Source organism: Equus przewalskii, chromosome 32 (genome assembly GCF_037783145.1).
Source record: "Equus przewalskii isolate Varuska chromosome 32, EquPr2, whole genome shotgun sequence".
Classification (NCBI taxonomy): domain Eukaryota; kingdom Metazoa; phylum Chordata; class Mammalia; order Perissodactyla; family Equidae; genus Equus; species Equus przewalskii.
In genome coordinates this window covers 9,624,682-9,641,441 of record NC_091862.1, presented here as the reverse complement: position 1 = coordinate 9,641,441, position 16,760 = coordinate 9,624,682, and the positions used below count along the sequence as shown (strand labels likewise).

The following is a 16,760-nucleotide window of genomic DNA, read 5'->3' as shown; positions in this document are numbered from 1 at the left end:
CACTGCAATCCTAGGTTCAAAGAGAAAGAATATGTGGTGATTTGAATAAGTGCGTTTGATAAAACTCAACACCTGAGTATAAGTAATGTTTTCCAGTTAAAATTTTTTTTCCATTTTGATCGAGGGAATCTTGTTAACAAGACTGAGAAAGGTGTGTAATCAGAAACTGAGAGCCTTACTATTTTGATAAGTGACTAAGAGACACTAACGGACAGTCTGTTGTTCGCCGTTAAGCGGGAGGCCTGGAACAGGGGCTGAAAGCAAGGGTGCAGGAGCCGCACAACCTGGGTCACTGGCTCTGCCGCTCCCCGGCTGTGTGTGACCGTGGGTAAGCTACGTGTGCCCTGTGTCTGTTTTCCCTGTAAAATGGGCATGATAATACCTCCCCCAGACCAGGCTTAGTCAATTGACATGTGTGAGGCACTTGGCGCCACACTGACACAAGCTTTTCAGTAATGTCTTTTATAGTATCTATTATTATTATAATACATATATGTTATATATATTTTATAATACGTTATCTGTATAATTATATTTTTATATATATTATTTTCTCCAAGGCCATCTCAATCTCAGCCAAAGGTTCATAAGTTAATGGCCCTACCTAGTCTTTGATAAAGTTGCTTTCCCTTTCAGATGACAGATTGACCCCTTTTGTCTGTGTCTCTCAAAGGTGAGTGACTTCACGTGGAGCCACGATGGGACTCAAGCGCTCATTTCGTATCGCGATGGGTTTGTCCTGGTCGGTTCTGTCAGTGGACAAAGACATTGGTCCTCTGAGATCAACTTGGAAAGTCAGATCACGTGTGGCATATGGACTCCTGATGACCAACAGGTAAAGCCTCCTGAATGTGGGTGTGGAGTGTTAGACCTGTGTGGGCTGAGGAGGAAGTGAGTGAAATACTATCACTGGGAAGAAGGGTGGGGGAGGGGCAGCTGGCTCCACAGCCTCTTAAAGAATCACAAAGAACAGTGAACGTGTCCAGGTAAAAATCAAAACAAAAATTTTAAATAAACCAAAGATTGGAGAAATAATAGTTTCCACCAATATGGTAAATGCTGAGTTAATATTTTAATTCTAGAAAATAATTCATACAAATTTACTTTTAAATCTACATAAATGGCAATTGAGAATTGGATAAGAGACATAAATAATTCACAAAAGAAGTTCAACTAGTCAATAATCACAGGGAGGAAAAGTATGCATTCTCAGGGAAAAATGCACAATAGCATAGTGAAGGTATATTTTCACTTTTTAGCAAAAAATAGCAATAAAATGATACAGGTGATTTACTGATTATTGATAAGAGTTCAGTCAAATAAACAGTCTCCTTCATGGCTGGTAATAGTGTGTATTATTAGACCTCTGGGAACGCAATTTGGCAGAGAATGTCAGAAGTCTTACAAATTATCATCCACTTTGACCTGGTCATGTTCTTTAGGAATTTCTCTAAAAGAAGAAAATAAAAGTTGTAGTCATTAAAGCATTATTTATCATAGTAAAAATTTGGCAACAGCCTACTTGGCTGAAAATAGGAGAATGGTTAAGTAAACTGTGGTGTAACCACTTAGAGGATTACATAGTCACTCAGTAAATCACACATGGTGGTTATGAAGATGATGGGATAATCTGGAAGAGCCCTTACGTTAAGGAAAAAATCAGGATACGAAATGGCATTTGTGGTGTGATTACCACATCCTCCAGCACCCAAAAGAAACCCGTCCACGTCGTAAAAGAACTGGGAGGGGATGAACCAGAGCCCCACCGGCAGGCTGCCTTTATGGTGCTGAGCCTCTGGGTCATTTCTAAAACATAATTTCAAAATTTTCTTTAATGTGCCTGTTTTACTTTCATGATAAAATGATACTTAATAACCTAGTAAAATTATATATTGATAATTCATTTTTTAAATATAAGAATTGACTAGTTAAAACCTTTATAAATGTAAAGCTTGTGTTTTCCAAGTACGGTAGAATCTATAAAATGCCAGAACATTTCATACCAGAGATTTCGGTTTAATATTGGTAAAAGCAGGCGATATAATATGAAACTGTAACTTTTATTTTTGAACCTTTTTTTTTTTTTTTTACTGAATTGCTTTCTTCTAGTCACTATTTATTTTATGTTTCCAATTTTTTCAAGTAAGAATGGCCAGTATCTTTTCTCTTTCTTCTCAAAATTAGTATTATGAGAATTACAGAAAGATCGTCTCCGCTCCGAGTGGCTTCCCTCGCCCTCCGCCTCAGGTCTCTCGTTAGCCAGTAGCGTGTGCGGGTGTCTGTATGAATCACTTGGGGTGGCTTAGGAGAGCGCTTTGTTTTTGTCGGTTTTTACTGCCCCTAGAGTCTGCTCAGAGAAGCGTGCTGCAGGCCCTTCAGTGACCTTGCTCAGGCATCAGTTTCCTCCTCTGTGACAAGGGGTGTGAATTATTTCCTGCCTCATCCCCAGGGCTTTTTGATGATCAAATGAGGGAACAGATGTGAAAGCACTTAAGAACTCGTACCTGGAAGTCTTGCCTTCACATTTTCCCCTCGCCTAGCGGGATGGAACCCGTAGGCTCATGTCACCATCCCCTTGATGAGCTTTGCCAGCCAACGTCCCCAGCAGACAGCACACCTGAAGTGTGACAGGCATGGGACCTAGAGATGCTGGGGATACAGTGAGTAAAATGTGGCACCTGCCTGAGTTCTGTATTTAGGGCTAATGGGTAGGATTTTGGTCAAGGAAAGCGCTCCACTGCCTTGGCAAAAGGTTGCAGCCTAACTGAAGCAGTGAGGCTTGGCAGGGTTTAACGCAGAGAAGAGATGTATGGGATGCTCCATCGGTCATGTTTGAACGGAGACATGGAGAGATAATGTTCCTTCCTCCATCTCTGTCACTCTTTCTTATCTCGTGCTTGGTTTGAAAATTATTAATGAGAAAAGCATGTGAAGACAGCCTGATGTTTGTAATACCGTGTCCCGGCTCTTACTCTGGGAGTCGATGTGTGCAGCATCGGTGTGGACGGCAGGAGGCCAACTGCATCCTTCCCGTCTCCCGGGAGCCCCCTACCCTTGATGCAGAGTCAAACAGCCTCCGGGATGAAACCGCCTCCACCTCCAGAGACAGTTCTGATCATAATGGGCTTTCAGGCTGCTTCCTGTGAACTTTTAAAAATAGAAGCAGTACTGTCTTACAAGCAGTGAGTTTGCAGTCTCGCTATTTTTCTGTCATATGTTTTCTTCATTCTAGAGTGGTGATTTATGTACCCTTTGGGGGATTATAAACTACTTTGAGCGTCCGATGGAAATTGGGAAGCCTTTCCCTGGAAAAATGTGCACAGTACAGACATGGTTACATATATCACTTTGCATGGAATTTTGGGAGCTCGTAGGCTCCCTCCATAGATTCTCCCCCTTCAAATCCTGATCTAGATAGTTTAGAGGTGACATTTGGGGTAATTGTCCCCAACTTTCTGTTATGCACACATTCAGATGTTACAGAAAAGTTGAAAGAATTTACCCTCCTTAAATTCGGCAGCTCACGTTTTGCCATATTTGGGAGCTCTCTCTCCCTCTTCCCCCGCCTGCCTCCCTCCCTCCCTCTCTCTCCACGCACACATTTTTTGGTAGTAGTATTTTTGAAAGTAAGTTGTAGACATCATGGCGCATCACTTCTAGATGTTTCAAGATGCATGTCCTAAGAAGAAGGTCATTCTCCTCCATTATCCCAGCTAAGAAGTTAGCAGTGATGGTATCTGGTATCCAGGCTGTCTTTATATTTCCTTAATTGTTACAGGAACATGTTTTATACACTTTTTTTTCTTTCTTTTGATATTTGGAACCAGGATCCAATTTAGTTCCTGTACAGCAATTGGTCATTATGTTTTTAGTCTAGAACATTTTCCTCTTTTTCTTGTTTTAATGATTCTGCCTTTCTGACGAGCTCAGTGTGGTTACCTTGCAGAGTGTTGCCTGCTCTGGATCTGTGACTGTTCACACAGAGCATCATTGAACTTCTTCTCCCAGCGCCTGTATTTCCTCTGCGCTGGAAGTTAGGTCTAGATTAGAGTTGGATTAAACAGTTTGGGTAAAGAGTGTTTTATAGGCGACATCATATCATTCTTACTGAACCACATTAAAAGGTATATGATATCATGTTATCCAACTCTCAGGGTTGCTGAGTTTGATGGAACTTTGTAAAGCAAAATTATTTTTCATGGCATGTTTTTAATTTCATCTACACTTACGGCTCATTTTTTCAAGTGATGTGTTTCATTTCGGGCTGAAATGTGCCTTCCGTTAAATTGCGAGAAGGGACTCTGATCCTCCCTGGAGGGTGTAGAGTAGATGAGGACTCGGACCTGGTCTGCTCAGGTTGCCGCCACGGAATCTTGCTTAGTTCTTAAATAAGTAGGGGGGCTTGAACAACAGACGTTTATTTCTCCCAGTTTTGGAGGCTGGAAGTTCACCATCAGGTGTTGGCAGCTTCGGTTTCTCTCGAGGCCACTTCTTGCTGTGTCCTCTCCTCTCTGCCCTCGTCCCAAGTGTCTCTTCCCCTTCACATGAGGACACCAATGCTACTGGTTTAGGGCCCTACCCTTATGGCCTTATTCAACTTTAATCACCTCTCTACAGGCCCTGTCTCCAAATACAGTCCCAGGAGGGGTTAGCGCTTCAACACGGGAACGTTGAGGGGAACACAAACATTCAGGCTGTAACAGCCTCATGAAAAATACTCTGAAGAGTGGAAAATTCACAGAAGAGACAGTGATATAAACTCAGCTTGATAAACTTGGCATTTATTTATAAATAGAACAATGTTTGTAAGGCTTGGGAGGAAGACCAAATTATATAAAATTATGTAAATAGAAGATGTCAAAGAAATAAGTATAAATATGACTGGAAAAAACTATCTGTGGGTCCTGAGTTGATCAAGGGTAATGCAGCAGGAGGCTTTGCGATTCCTCAGAAATGCCCAGCCCCCCAGCACGCGGTGCAGGAAGAGAAGGCTCGGTTCCCTCCACGTTCCCCCGGCCTGGGAGAGAGAGTACCGGGCCTCCCGATGGAGGAAAGCACTTTGAGACATACACGTTCACAAATAGCCGTCCAGCGTGCTTTGCGTCTTAGCGTGGCGTCAGTTCACTCTGACAGCATTTCAGCTGGAGAAGGCTGTTGAGAACTGGAGGTGCGTTTCCGTCAGGGAAGGGGAGATGCCGGCACATGCTCCGTGTGTGTCTAAGCAGGAGCCCGGCTCTTCTGGGGGGACCATGAGCAGCTGGTAGCTGTCCACGGAGGACAGGACACAAGGAAAAAGCCTCAGACTCGCATCTGTATGGGTCCGGTTCAAGGAGGACTTCGTGGTTACTGTTCTCAGCAAAAGAGCCGCCCGCACCAGTACGGGAAGAAGACTCTCCCTGGTCCCCCACTTCCGGGGAGAAGCCAAGAAGGGGGCTCCCAGGAACTTTCCTCTGCAGGGGAACAGGAGTGCTGCTTCTCAGGCTGGTAGCTGGCTCCCTTCTCTACCATAGCTCCTGCGACGTGGCACACACATAGTTGGGTGCATGAACCATTTTGGCTTCATTTTGAGGGGATCACAAGGCACTGAAGCCATGTGTGCATGAGGGAGGTTAGCGATCCCCATTCTCACACACAGTACGGCCCCGGATTAAACTTTGATGTGTTTCCTCCAGGCATCTGCAGCTTCTGCTCCAAGTCGGTGGTCCTCTCCATGGACTTCAGTCCTTGCCAGTTGGCCTTCCTTACCATTCACCCCAGTTTGTACTCAGGCTGACCTGTCTCTCTCCCCGGGCCCTCGGAGCCCTTGGAGCATCTTCTCTCTGGCTCTTGCCAGAATCTTGGGGTGGTTTCTTCCACGGCATATCAGCTCCCACCTGTGCCTCATGGACTCCCCAGGCTCTGGGCTGTGCTCATCCCTCCCTCTTGTCCTTCACACCGAGTGCTGGCTGCCCAGAGACCATCAACCCAGACCTGCTCAGATCCCACGTGGTCTAAACTTCCCTTGTCGGTCTTCGTCCCTGGCTGCCTCCTCTATTGCAGATCACTTATGCCAAAAACTGGGAATTATACTTGACTTTCCCTCTTCCTTATCTTCACCCTCCACTTAGTCACCAAGTCCTGTTGATTCCACTGCCTAAATATCTTCGTATCAGGGAGTATTTATATTTGAAAGTTAAAGATGATTATGCTCAGACTAGCTTAAATGAAAGTATTCATGATTTCACCTACCTAGAATTCTGGAGCAGGGCTGGTTAGTTTGGTGACTCGCACTTTCTTCCCATCTCTCCTCTTCAATGCCATTCCCTGGCTGGCGCCTTCTGCTGTGTTCAGTGGCTGCTTCTGGCGCACCAGGCTCCCTCTTTCTTGGCTCCTGTCCAGTGAGGGAGTGAGTGGCTCTTCGCATCTTGGAAGTTATTCAGAGAGTTCCCTTTGCCAACAGCAGAGGCTTGCAAACTGCGTTCGGCATGGAGTTTTATGGCGCTGCCTTCCTGGGGCGGGGGATGGAGTGGGGTTCAGGGAGGAGGGGGCCAAGAACGTCCAGGCCAGCTCCCAGGGCAGCTCCACTTCTGTCTGTTTTAGATGTGACACTGGGATTGTGTCTTAGATTTTCTTTTGAGGGAAGGTCTCCAAGATAAACTCTTAACATATGAGGCCTTACATCGTCCGCTTCCCAACTTCCTTTGCTACTTAATTTTTGGGTTTTCGCATCTGCCAGTATTGGTGTGGAGGCTTTCATTAGTTGAGGCTGGCTGGATTTAGGTATTTGTTGTTTTTTCATTTTTTAGGCTAAGTAGTTATCCCTCCTTTAGAAAGCAGCTCAAATGGGGGTCGCAGTATCTGGATTCTTCTTTGTACACAAATCCAACAATGGTTTCTAAACGTGAATCACTGTTGGTTTAATCTTCATCCATGGTATGGAAATCCACCTTAGTGAGAATTATTAGATATTAGGATACCCTACCAAGAAAATCCATGAGATTTCCTCGGAGAAGAGACTTTGCAAGATTACATGTCCCTGTTTCCTGGCACGGCGTCCCTGTGCTACTGCCTGAGACAGCAGGATGGGATGATGGCGTCCTCACAGAACGCCTGGCCTAAGATGTTTTTTCATCTTTCTTCCTATGTCAAAGCTGGCCCTCTCTTTCCCTCTCTCCATCTCTGCTCTACTCTACAGTAATGAGAATCTGTATTATGAGCCAACAGACTTTTCTGTGTAAATATTCTGAAATTTTCCTCTTTACCCAGTGTGTCTGTGACGTATATTCATGATGAACGTCTAGAATTACGGTTAGGAAGTTTAGAGCCACAAGAAGGAAACTTTAAGGCTCATTTCCTTTAATGAGGACACGAGTCGGTATTTAGAAAAAAATCATAAAGGCAAATGCTTGTTCTTCATAAATTTTGGAAGTGCTGATAATTAACTAGTCCGTAGAGTTTATGCAGGCGATGAAAGATACAAACTGTGATTAAATTGTGCAGTAGAGGATGTCGTATGATGATGGCGAACTTAGAAGCTGTATCAGGAGTACAGACCTATACAATAGAGCAGAGCAAAGCAGAGCTGTAAAAACTGATTTTCTTCTAGAAACTATTTATAGTTGCAATCCTACAAGTAAAAACCATTTCAGTAGATATATATTATGCTTGACCTTCAATTATAATAAATAACCAGTGGTTTCTCCTTTGGAATGTACTGTTAGGAAAAAAATGTTTATCATGTAGTTGGAATATTTAAACATTTGCTACAGAAGTTAATAGTCCTAATGAAGTACAGGTATACTTCACTTTATATAGTCGATTTAAAATGTAGGTGAATTGAGTTTTTGTAATTATAATTATATTTTAAATAGCCCCATAAGAGTATCTTCTCTGTTTAAAAGAATATTCTGTAGAAATTGCCCTTGTTTAGAATGTAGTTGTTTGGTGCAGAAAAAAAGATTTCTTCACCTAATACCTCTTTTTGCTAAATGTCCACACTTTAGTTTTCCGTGAGTAGAGATAATGTTTGTTTATAAATACTAACACTAGTTTTTGAAAGAGAAGGTCTTAAATACTTAAGTAGACCTTTTTTTTTTTTTCTTGAGGAAGGTTGACCCTGAGCTAACATCTGTTGCCAGCCAATCTTCCTCTGTTTTGCTGGGAAAGATTGACCCTGAGCTAACATCTATTGCCAGTCTTCCTCTATTTTGTATGTGAGCCACCACCACAGCATGGCCACTGATGAATGCTGAAGGTCTGTGCCCGGGCACTCCAACGTGGGCTGCCGAAGTGGAGTGCACCAAACTTAACCACTAGGCCACTGGGGCTCGCCCTGAGTAGACCTAATATTTTCTTAGGCGCCCTAAACCATAATTTTGAATAAGATAGGAATAGTCTGGATTGGCACATTCTAAGTAACTGTTGCTTTTTTTCATGTCTTGGCACATGCAGACGTAAGTGGGGTGACATCTCTTTATAGCCTCCATACTTGTATTTTCTTGTTTTATGTTTTTTAACCTAGAAAGAGGGGAGGTTTATTCTCACTGTTTTTGGCTACAAAGGGTAGGTCCCAAGCCTCTTCTCACCAAGTGAGAGGAGCTTTTTCACAAAATGTGATCTGATTTTCTCCCTCCTCATCTGATGTCTGGTGTCTGCTGGTGTGATCGCTGATCCTGAGTCACCAGTGTTGATACACCTTTAGATCTGTCGGTGTCGTGGTGGGGACAACAACAAGAAAAATCACTCAAAGTACCCATTGTGCCTCTGTGACATCTGTGAAATGAAAGCCGTTTTTATGGACATAGTTTGCAAAAAATATGTCCTTAATTTCCCATTTGGAGTGGAGTGGTCAGGACTTGAGTAGTTAGTGTAGCAGGATTGTTAGTGGGGATATTTCAGTGCAGGACTTTTAAAGGTTTTATTTTTCCTTTTTCTCCCAAAGCCCCCCAGTACATAGTTGTATATTTTAGTTGTGGGTCCTTCTAGTTGTGGCATGGGGGACGCCGCCTCAATGTGGCCCGACGAGTGGTGCTATGTCCGCGCCCAGGATTCGAACTGGCGAAGCCTTGGGCCACCGAAGCAGAGTGCATGAACTTAACCACTCAGCCACAGGGCTGGCCCCAGGATTTTTAATTCATTTAGTTCAAATAATTTTTAAAAATTTTTAAGTCATTACTATACAGTATCTTTTCAGAGATATTGATGAAAAACCAACTGTCATAGATACTCATATGCACTTAAAGTTTTAACACATTAGTCAATTGAAAAGAATAATTAATTATTTACATTTTAAATATAAGTACTAAAGTAGAACTCAAGGAGATTTGCTAACTCCTCTTTTTATAATTTGCTAATTATAAAAAAATTGAGTAACATAGCAAAAATAAATAGAAGAACCCATACATATCTCCACATTTGCTTTTTTTATCTCTTCATGTTTCTTCTTTGCTGTATTTAAAGCAAATCCCCGATGGCGTGTCCTTTCACCCAGGCATCCTTCAGGATAAATCTCTTCAAAATGTGGCGTTTCTTTCCATAACCACAGTGCCATTATCACACGGCTTCTTTTCTTACTTTGTAGAAGGTTCTTGTCAGGTTACAGTAGGTAATTTGTCTGAGCCTTGGATCAACCCCTGGCTTTACAGGAGGTCCTCTGTGGCATCAGGGGGGATGGGTGTTCATCCTGAAGCTTTTCTTGGGCTTGTGCTGTAAGATAGGAAATGATTTATATAGGAGACTTTTAAAAAGCAATCTAACTCTTTGCTTTCTCAGCTAAAAATGTGATGTTCATACCGTAGTTTTGTAAGTGAAAAGTAATTTACTGATGTTTGACATGGTGGAAATGCCTACAACATGGATGAGGCCCACTCTTTGATAGAAAAAAAAATCAAACTTAACAAAACCGAAATAAAGACAGTCACAATTTATTGTTTGCAAGGAGTTTTTTATTCACTATAAGAATGCATTTTGGGGCCAGCCTGGTGGTGCAGCGGTTAAGTTCGCACGTTCTGCTTTGGTGGCCTGGGGTTCACCAGTGCAGATCCTGGGTGCGGACCTACACACCGCTTGTCAAGCCATGCTGTGGCAGGCATACCACATATAAAGTAGAGGAAGATGGACATAGATGGTAGCTCAGGGCCAGTCTTCCTCAGCAAAAAGAGGATTGGCAGCAGATGTTAGCTCAGGGCTAATCTTCCTCAAAAGACAAAAAAAAAAAAAAAACGTGTTTCCCTCTGTTGGCCCTTTAAGTGCTGGCTTTGGGAGTGACTCAGCTGACAGTCCCCCCTTCCCCCAGCTAATCTCACCTCCTTCGGTGAGCCTGCACCTGGTCCTTTAAGGGAGTACTTACAGGTACTGTGTAGGTTTTCGAGTCCCTGGAAAGACTTGAAAGCCATTGTCCTCAACACAACGAAAAGAGAACGTGGAAATCACTCTCACACAAGCTCTTGTACTCATTAATTATTATTTTTTAACCCACAAACTCACTACAGTAACCCCTCAGTGGTCCCTTCTTATGCTGGAGACCCTCAATGGTGAGTGAACTGTGAGTGGGTTAAGGGACCTATGGAGTAGAGCTGCTGCCTAGTGGCTCGTGGCGACACTGCTTTAAAGTGAGGTTTAACTTAAACTGATGGAAAGAGTGATTCTCTTCCCTCCGTCCCCATTTGATTTCCCCACGGCTTTTTAGTAGTGTGTGGACTGCGAAAGGGAAGCCTGTCTTTATTTAAGCCCTGAACTGAACATATATAGGAATGATTCTTGCCAAAATAGGCAAGGAGGATGTAAGTAACAATTAAGGAAAATTATGGAAAGATACTCGGGAAAGCAAGTCAGGAGATGACCTCCCACCCTTCATACCTACCTTTATACAATTGTTGATATTGTTTAGGCTTTTTTCCCCCCAATTTTTATTTTCTGTGTATTCTGGAACTTCTGTTGAGCTCTTCATAGAAGAGAGAAGATTTCTTTAGCAAAAACAGGTGCAGCTACTGTGTTTGTACTTTCTTTTATTTTCTTTTGTTGATGTTGTTTTGGTTGACTGAGAGTGGCAATTAAGACATTTAAAAATTAAATTACTCTTTCTTATCTCTGGACTCAGATCATTGATGAATCACTATATAGAACACTCAGTTTAGATGAATTATAAAATATGCTAAATAAAAATACCTTTCTTGAAATTTATGTTTAACAATTTAGTTTAAGAAGGAAAAATGGGAGACAGTTATTTGTATACACTGGCTGTTATTACATACACCTTCCAAAGAGTGTGTTGTGCAGGGGTGAACCTCAGCCAGATGGTGGAATAGAAAGCCGTGGACCTTCCTTTCCATAACAACGTCCCAAATCAACAGTACACAGCCCATTTCCCTTTGTGAGAAATCCAGAAACTAGCTGAGAGGCTCCTGCACCCCAGGTGAATGTGAAACCAGCCACATCAGAGCTGGTAGGAAAATTTGAGATACCCTCTTGCCATAATCACTACCTCTGGCAAAGCACCGTATGATTGGGAGAAAATCCCCAGTTCCCAGACTCTCCCTGGGAATAGAAGGAAAGAACTGGACAATACATCCAACATTCTGATTTTTTCTAGGTGTGTCCGGAGGCCCTAGCTTCTGTCTCACCTGTCTCAGAGGGCTGGTAGGATGCCTGGGGGTCACTAAGAACAAAGTGGGTGGTTGGAACTAGCATGGGGTAGCACTTAGCACAGCTCCTCTCCTCAGCCCAAAGCAAAGTGAGCTAGTAAAAACCTCAGATCCGGGCTTCTGCTTGGGGAGGGAAAGAGTTCGACCGTATCCAATGTTCCCTGTTTTATGGGGGCTGCCGAGGGACTGGCTCTGTCTTGGAGCACTGACAGGACCCAGCATATTCTAGACACCTGGGGGTTATTAAGAACAAAGACAGTGGTTCAGACTAGCACAGTGGTTTGAGAGGCCTCCAGAATCTCTGAACAGGATGATTGGCGAGAGGCTTCTAGTGTACAAGGTTAGTCCATGAAGACTGGGAGAGGTGGCTGTTTTGTCTAATGCACAGACACCAACCCAGAGAGTCAAGGAAAATGAAGAAACAAGGAAATATGTCCCAAACAAAGGACAAGATAAGTCTCCAGATTCTGACCCCAATGAAATGGAGATTATATGATTTACCTGACAGAGAATTCAAAATAACAATCATAAAGTGCTCAACAAAATCAGGAGAATAATGCATGAACAAAGTGAGAATTTCAACACAGAGACAGAAAATGTTTTTTAAAAATCAGAAATTATGAGGTGAAGAATACAATAACTGAAATGAAAAATTCACTAGAGGATTTCAGCATCAGATTAGATCAAGCAGAAAAAAGAAGCAGTGAACTTGAAGATAGGTCATTGGAAATTACACAGTCAGAGGAGCACAAAGAAAACAGTGAGGGGCCAGCCCCACGGCCAACTGGTTAGGTTCACATGCACTGCTTTGGTGGCCCAGGGTTTCGCCAGTTCAGATCCTGGGTGCAGACCTAGCACCACTCGTCGAGCCATGCTGAAGTGACATGCCACATAGCAGAGCCAGAAGGACCTACAACTAAAACATACAACTATGTACTGGGGGGCTTTGGGGAGAAGAAGAAAAAACAAAAAGAAGATTGATAATAGATGTTAGTGCAGATGCTAATATTTAAAAAAAGAAGAAAATTGCACAAAAATAATTTTTTTAAAAAAAAGAAAAAGTGAGATAGAATGAAGAAAGCTTAAAGGACTTGTAGGACACCATCACATGGGCCAATATATGCATTATGGGAATCCCAGAAGGAGAAGAGAGAGAAAGAAAGGGGCAGAAAGCTTATTCAAAGAAATAATGGCCAAAAACTTCCCAAATCTGGGAAGAAAGTGGACATCCAGATCCACAAATCCCAATGGAGCCCAAATAAGATGAACTAAAAAAAAAATCCACACCAAGATACATAATAATCAAACTGTCAAAGACAAAGATAGTTTTTTTCTTTTTTGATGAAGAAGATTAGCCCTGAGCTAACATCTCTTGCTAGTCTTCCTCTTTTTGCTTGGGAAGGATTGTTGCTGAACTAACATCTGTGCCAATCTTACTCTGTTTTGTGGGATACCACCATAGGATGGCTTGATGAGCGGTGCACAGGTCTGCACCCGGCATCTAAACCCATGAATCCCCGGCTGCCAAGGTGCAGTGCGCTAACTTCACCACTAGGCCACTGAGCTGGCCCCAAGACAGTTTTAAAAGCAGCAGGAAAAAGTGACTTGTCTCGTACAAAGAAACCCATAAGACTATCAGCAGATTTCTCAGCAGAAACCTTGCAGCCCAGAACGGGGTGTAATGATATATTCAAAGTGCTAAATGAAAAACCGCCAACCATGAATGCTGTACCTGGGAAAACTGTCCTTCAAAGTGAAGGAGAGAGAAAGGCTTTCCCAGACACACAAAAGTTGTTCTCACACACACATCACCACTAGACCTGCCTTAACAAAAAGTGCGAAAAGGAGTTCTTCAAGTTGCAGTGAAAGGATGCTATCATTCATGATCACCAAGGCATGGAAACAGCCCAAGTGTCCATGAGTGGATGAATGGATAAAGAACTTGCGGTATATGTATACAAAGGACCATTATTCCGCCATTAAAAATGAGGAAAACCTACCATTTGCAACAACATCGATGACCTTGAGGGCATTATGCTAAGTGATATAAGTCAGACAGAGAAAGACAAATAGTGTGTGGTCTCACTTATATGTGTAATCTAAACGAAACTCATAGAAAGAGAGATTAGACTTGTGGTTACCAGAGGTGCGGAGTGAGGGGAGGGGAAATTGGAGGAAGGTGGTCAAAGGATACAAACCTCCAGTTCGAGGTAAATAGGTAATTAGGGATGTAATGTGCAGCATGATGACTATAGGGAACTCTCCTCTATGATACATAGGGAAAGCGGGTAAGAGAGTTAATTCGAAGAGTTCTTATCACGCGCAGAAAGTTTTTCCTTTTTTCTTTGTATTGCATCTGTATGAGATTATGGATGTTAGCTGAACCTATTGTGGTAATCATTTCACAATATATGTAAATCAAACTACCATGCTCTATGCCTTCAATTTATGCAGTGATATATGTCAGTTATTTCTCAGTAAAACTAGGGGGGAAAATGAAAGAATGCTAAACCATCATATGAAAGCTATGAAAATAGAATACTCATTGATAAAGATAAATATATAGACAGATGCAGCATACTTTTTTCTTGTAATAATGATAGGTAAGTCACTTTTAATTCTCTTATAAAAGTTAAAATCAAGAATATTAAAAATAAGTATAAAAATATGTTAATGGATGCACAATATAAAAAGATGTAAATTGTGACATCAGTAACAAAGCGTCAGTGGGAAGAAGTAAAAGTTTTGTATGCAACTGAAGTTAAGTTGTTATGAGTTTAAAGTAGATGCGATAGCTATAAGTTGATTTATGTAAGCCCCGTGGCAACCACAAAGAAAATACCTGTAGAAGATACACAAAAAAGAGAGGAATCAAACCATAGACTACAAAACATCAATGAAACACAAAGGAAGATGGCAAGAAAGGCAAAGAGGGACAAATGAGCTACAAGACTTACAGAAAATGGCAATAGGAAGTCCTTTCCTATCAATAATACTTTAAATATAAATGAATTAAACCCCCCAGTCAAAAGACACAGAGTAGCTGAATGGATTAAAAAAAACCCCAAGACCCAACTATATATTGCGTACAAGAGATTCACTTTCGATTTAAGATCATATATACACTGACAGTGAAAGGATAGAAAAAGATATTGAATGCCAATGATAGCCAAACGAGATCAAAACTGACTATATTTATGTCAGACAAAAGACACTTTAAGTCAGAAACCGTCAGAAGAAACAAAGAAAGATGTTAGATGCCAAACAGTCAATTCACCGTGAAAATAACAATTATAAATATATATATGCACGCAACATCAGAGCACCTAAATATATAAAACACTAAATATATAACGCTAACATTGACAGAACTGAAGGCAGAAATAGACAGCAACACAGTAATGGTAGGAGACTTCAATAAGCCACTTTCGGTAATGGATAGAACGTCCAGATGGAAAATCCCTAAAGAAAACATGGACTTTAACTCCTCTGTAAACCAAATGGACCTAAGAGGTCTGTATAGAACGTTCCACCCAACAGAAGCAGAATATACATTCTTCTCAAGTGCACAAAGAAAATTCTCCAGGATGGATCACATGCTGGGTCACAAAGCAAGTCTTAACAAATTTAAAAAGATTAGAATCATATCAAGTATCATTTTCAATCACAATGAAATACAACTAGCAATGAATAGCAGAAGGAATACTGGAAAATCCACAAATATGTGGAAATTGAAGAATCCACTCTTGAGTAACCAGAAGGTAAAAAAGAAATCAAAAGGGGAATTAGAAACTACCCTTGAGACAAATGAAAACTAAAACGCAACATACCAGAACTTACGGGATGGAGCAAAACAGTACTAAGAGAAGAGTTTATAGCAATAAATAGCTATAATAAGAAAAAAAAGATCTCAAATAAACGATCAAACTTTACAACTGAAGGAACTATAGAAAAACAGCCCAAAGTTAGCAGAAGGAAGGAAATAATAAAGATTAGAGCAGAAAGAAAACAAAATGGAAAATAGGAAAAAAGTCAACAAAACAAAGAGTGAGTTTTTTGAAAAGATCAACAAAATTGATGAAACTTCAGCTAGACTAACAAAGAAAAAGAGAGATGACCCAAATAAAATCAGAAATGAAAGAGGAGACGTTGTAACTGATGTCACAAATAAAAATGATCATTAGAAACTGCTATAAATAGTTATATGCTAACAAATTGGATAACATAGCAGAAATGGGTAAATTTCTAGAAACATACAACCTACTGAGACTGAGTCATGAAGAAATAGAAAATCTGAAGAGACCATAGCTAGGAGGGAGATTGAAGCAGTAATCAAAAAGTTCCCAACAAAGAAAAGTCCAGGACAGATGGCTTCACTAGTGAATTCTGCCAAACATTTAAAGAATTAACACCATTCCTTCTCAGTCTCTTCCAGAAACTTGAGGAGGAGGGAACACTTCCAAATTCATTTTATGAGGCCAGCATTAACCTGATACCAAAGCCAAAGACACTATAAGAAAAAAAATTACAGACCTGCATCCCTGATGAACATAGGTACAAAAATCCTCAAATACAGTCATGCCACATAACATTTAGCTCAATGATGGACTGCATATATGACAATGGTCCCGTAAGGTTATTATCCCGTTAAGATGATGGAGCTGAAAAATTCCTATTGCCTAGTGAAGCCGTTGCTGTCGTATTGTCAACGCATCACTCGTGTTTATGGTGATGCTGGTGTAAACAAACCTCGACTTCTTCAGGCAGTATTCCAGAAGAAGGCATTGTTATCACAGGAGGTGACAGCCCCGTGTGTGTTATTGCCCCTGAAGACCTTCCAGTGGGTCAAGATGTGGAGGTGGAAGACAGTGATATTGATGATCCTGACCCTGTGTAGGCCTAGGCTAATGTATATGTTTGTGGCTTAGTACTTAACAAAAAAGTTTAAAAAGTAAAAAGAAAAATAAAATTTTTAAAAAATAGGAAAAGGCCTATAAAATAAGGATGTAAAGAGAGAAAAATTTTTTTACAGCTGTATATTGTGTTTTAAGCTAAGTCTTATTACAAAAGAGTCAAAAAGTTAAAAAAATGTAAAAGTTTATAAAGTAAAAAAGTTACGATACAAGACCCACAACTGAA

General features: G+C 41.3%; 1 protein-coding gene across 3 annotated transcripts in view; it reads left to right on the top strand.

The window, feature by feature from the left end:
* Positions 1-16,760, top strand: part of TULP4 (TUB like protein 4) — a 227,964-nt gene that overhangs the window by 155,439 nt on the left and 55,765 nt on the right. For all 3 annotated transcript variants that reach the window (XM_070603292.1, XM_070603291.1, XM_070603293.1), the window contains exon 4: positions 674-835. In XM_070603292.1, the coding sequence (XP_070459393.1) occupies positions 674-835 (162 nt within the window). The remainder of the gene's footprint in view (positions 1-673; positions 836-16,760) is intronic.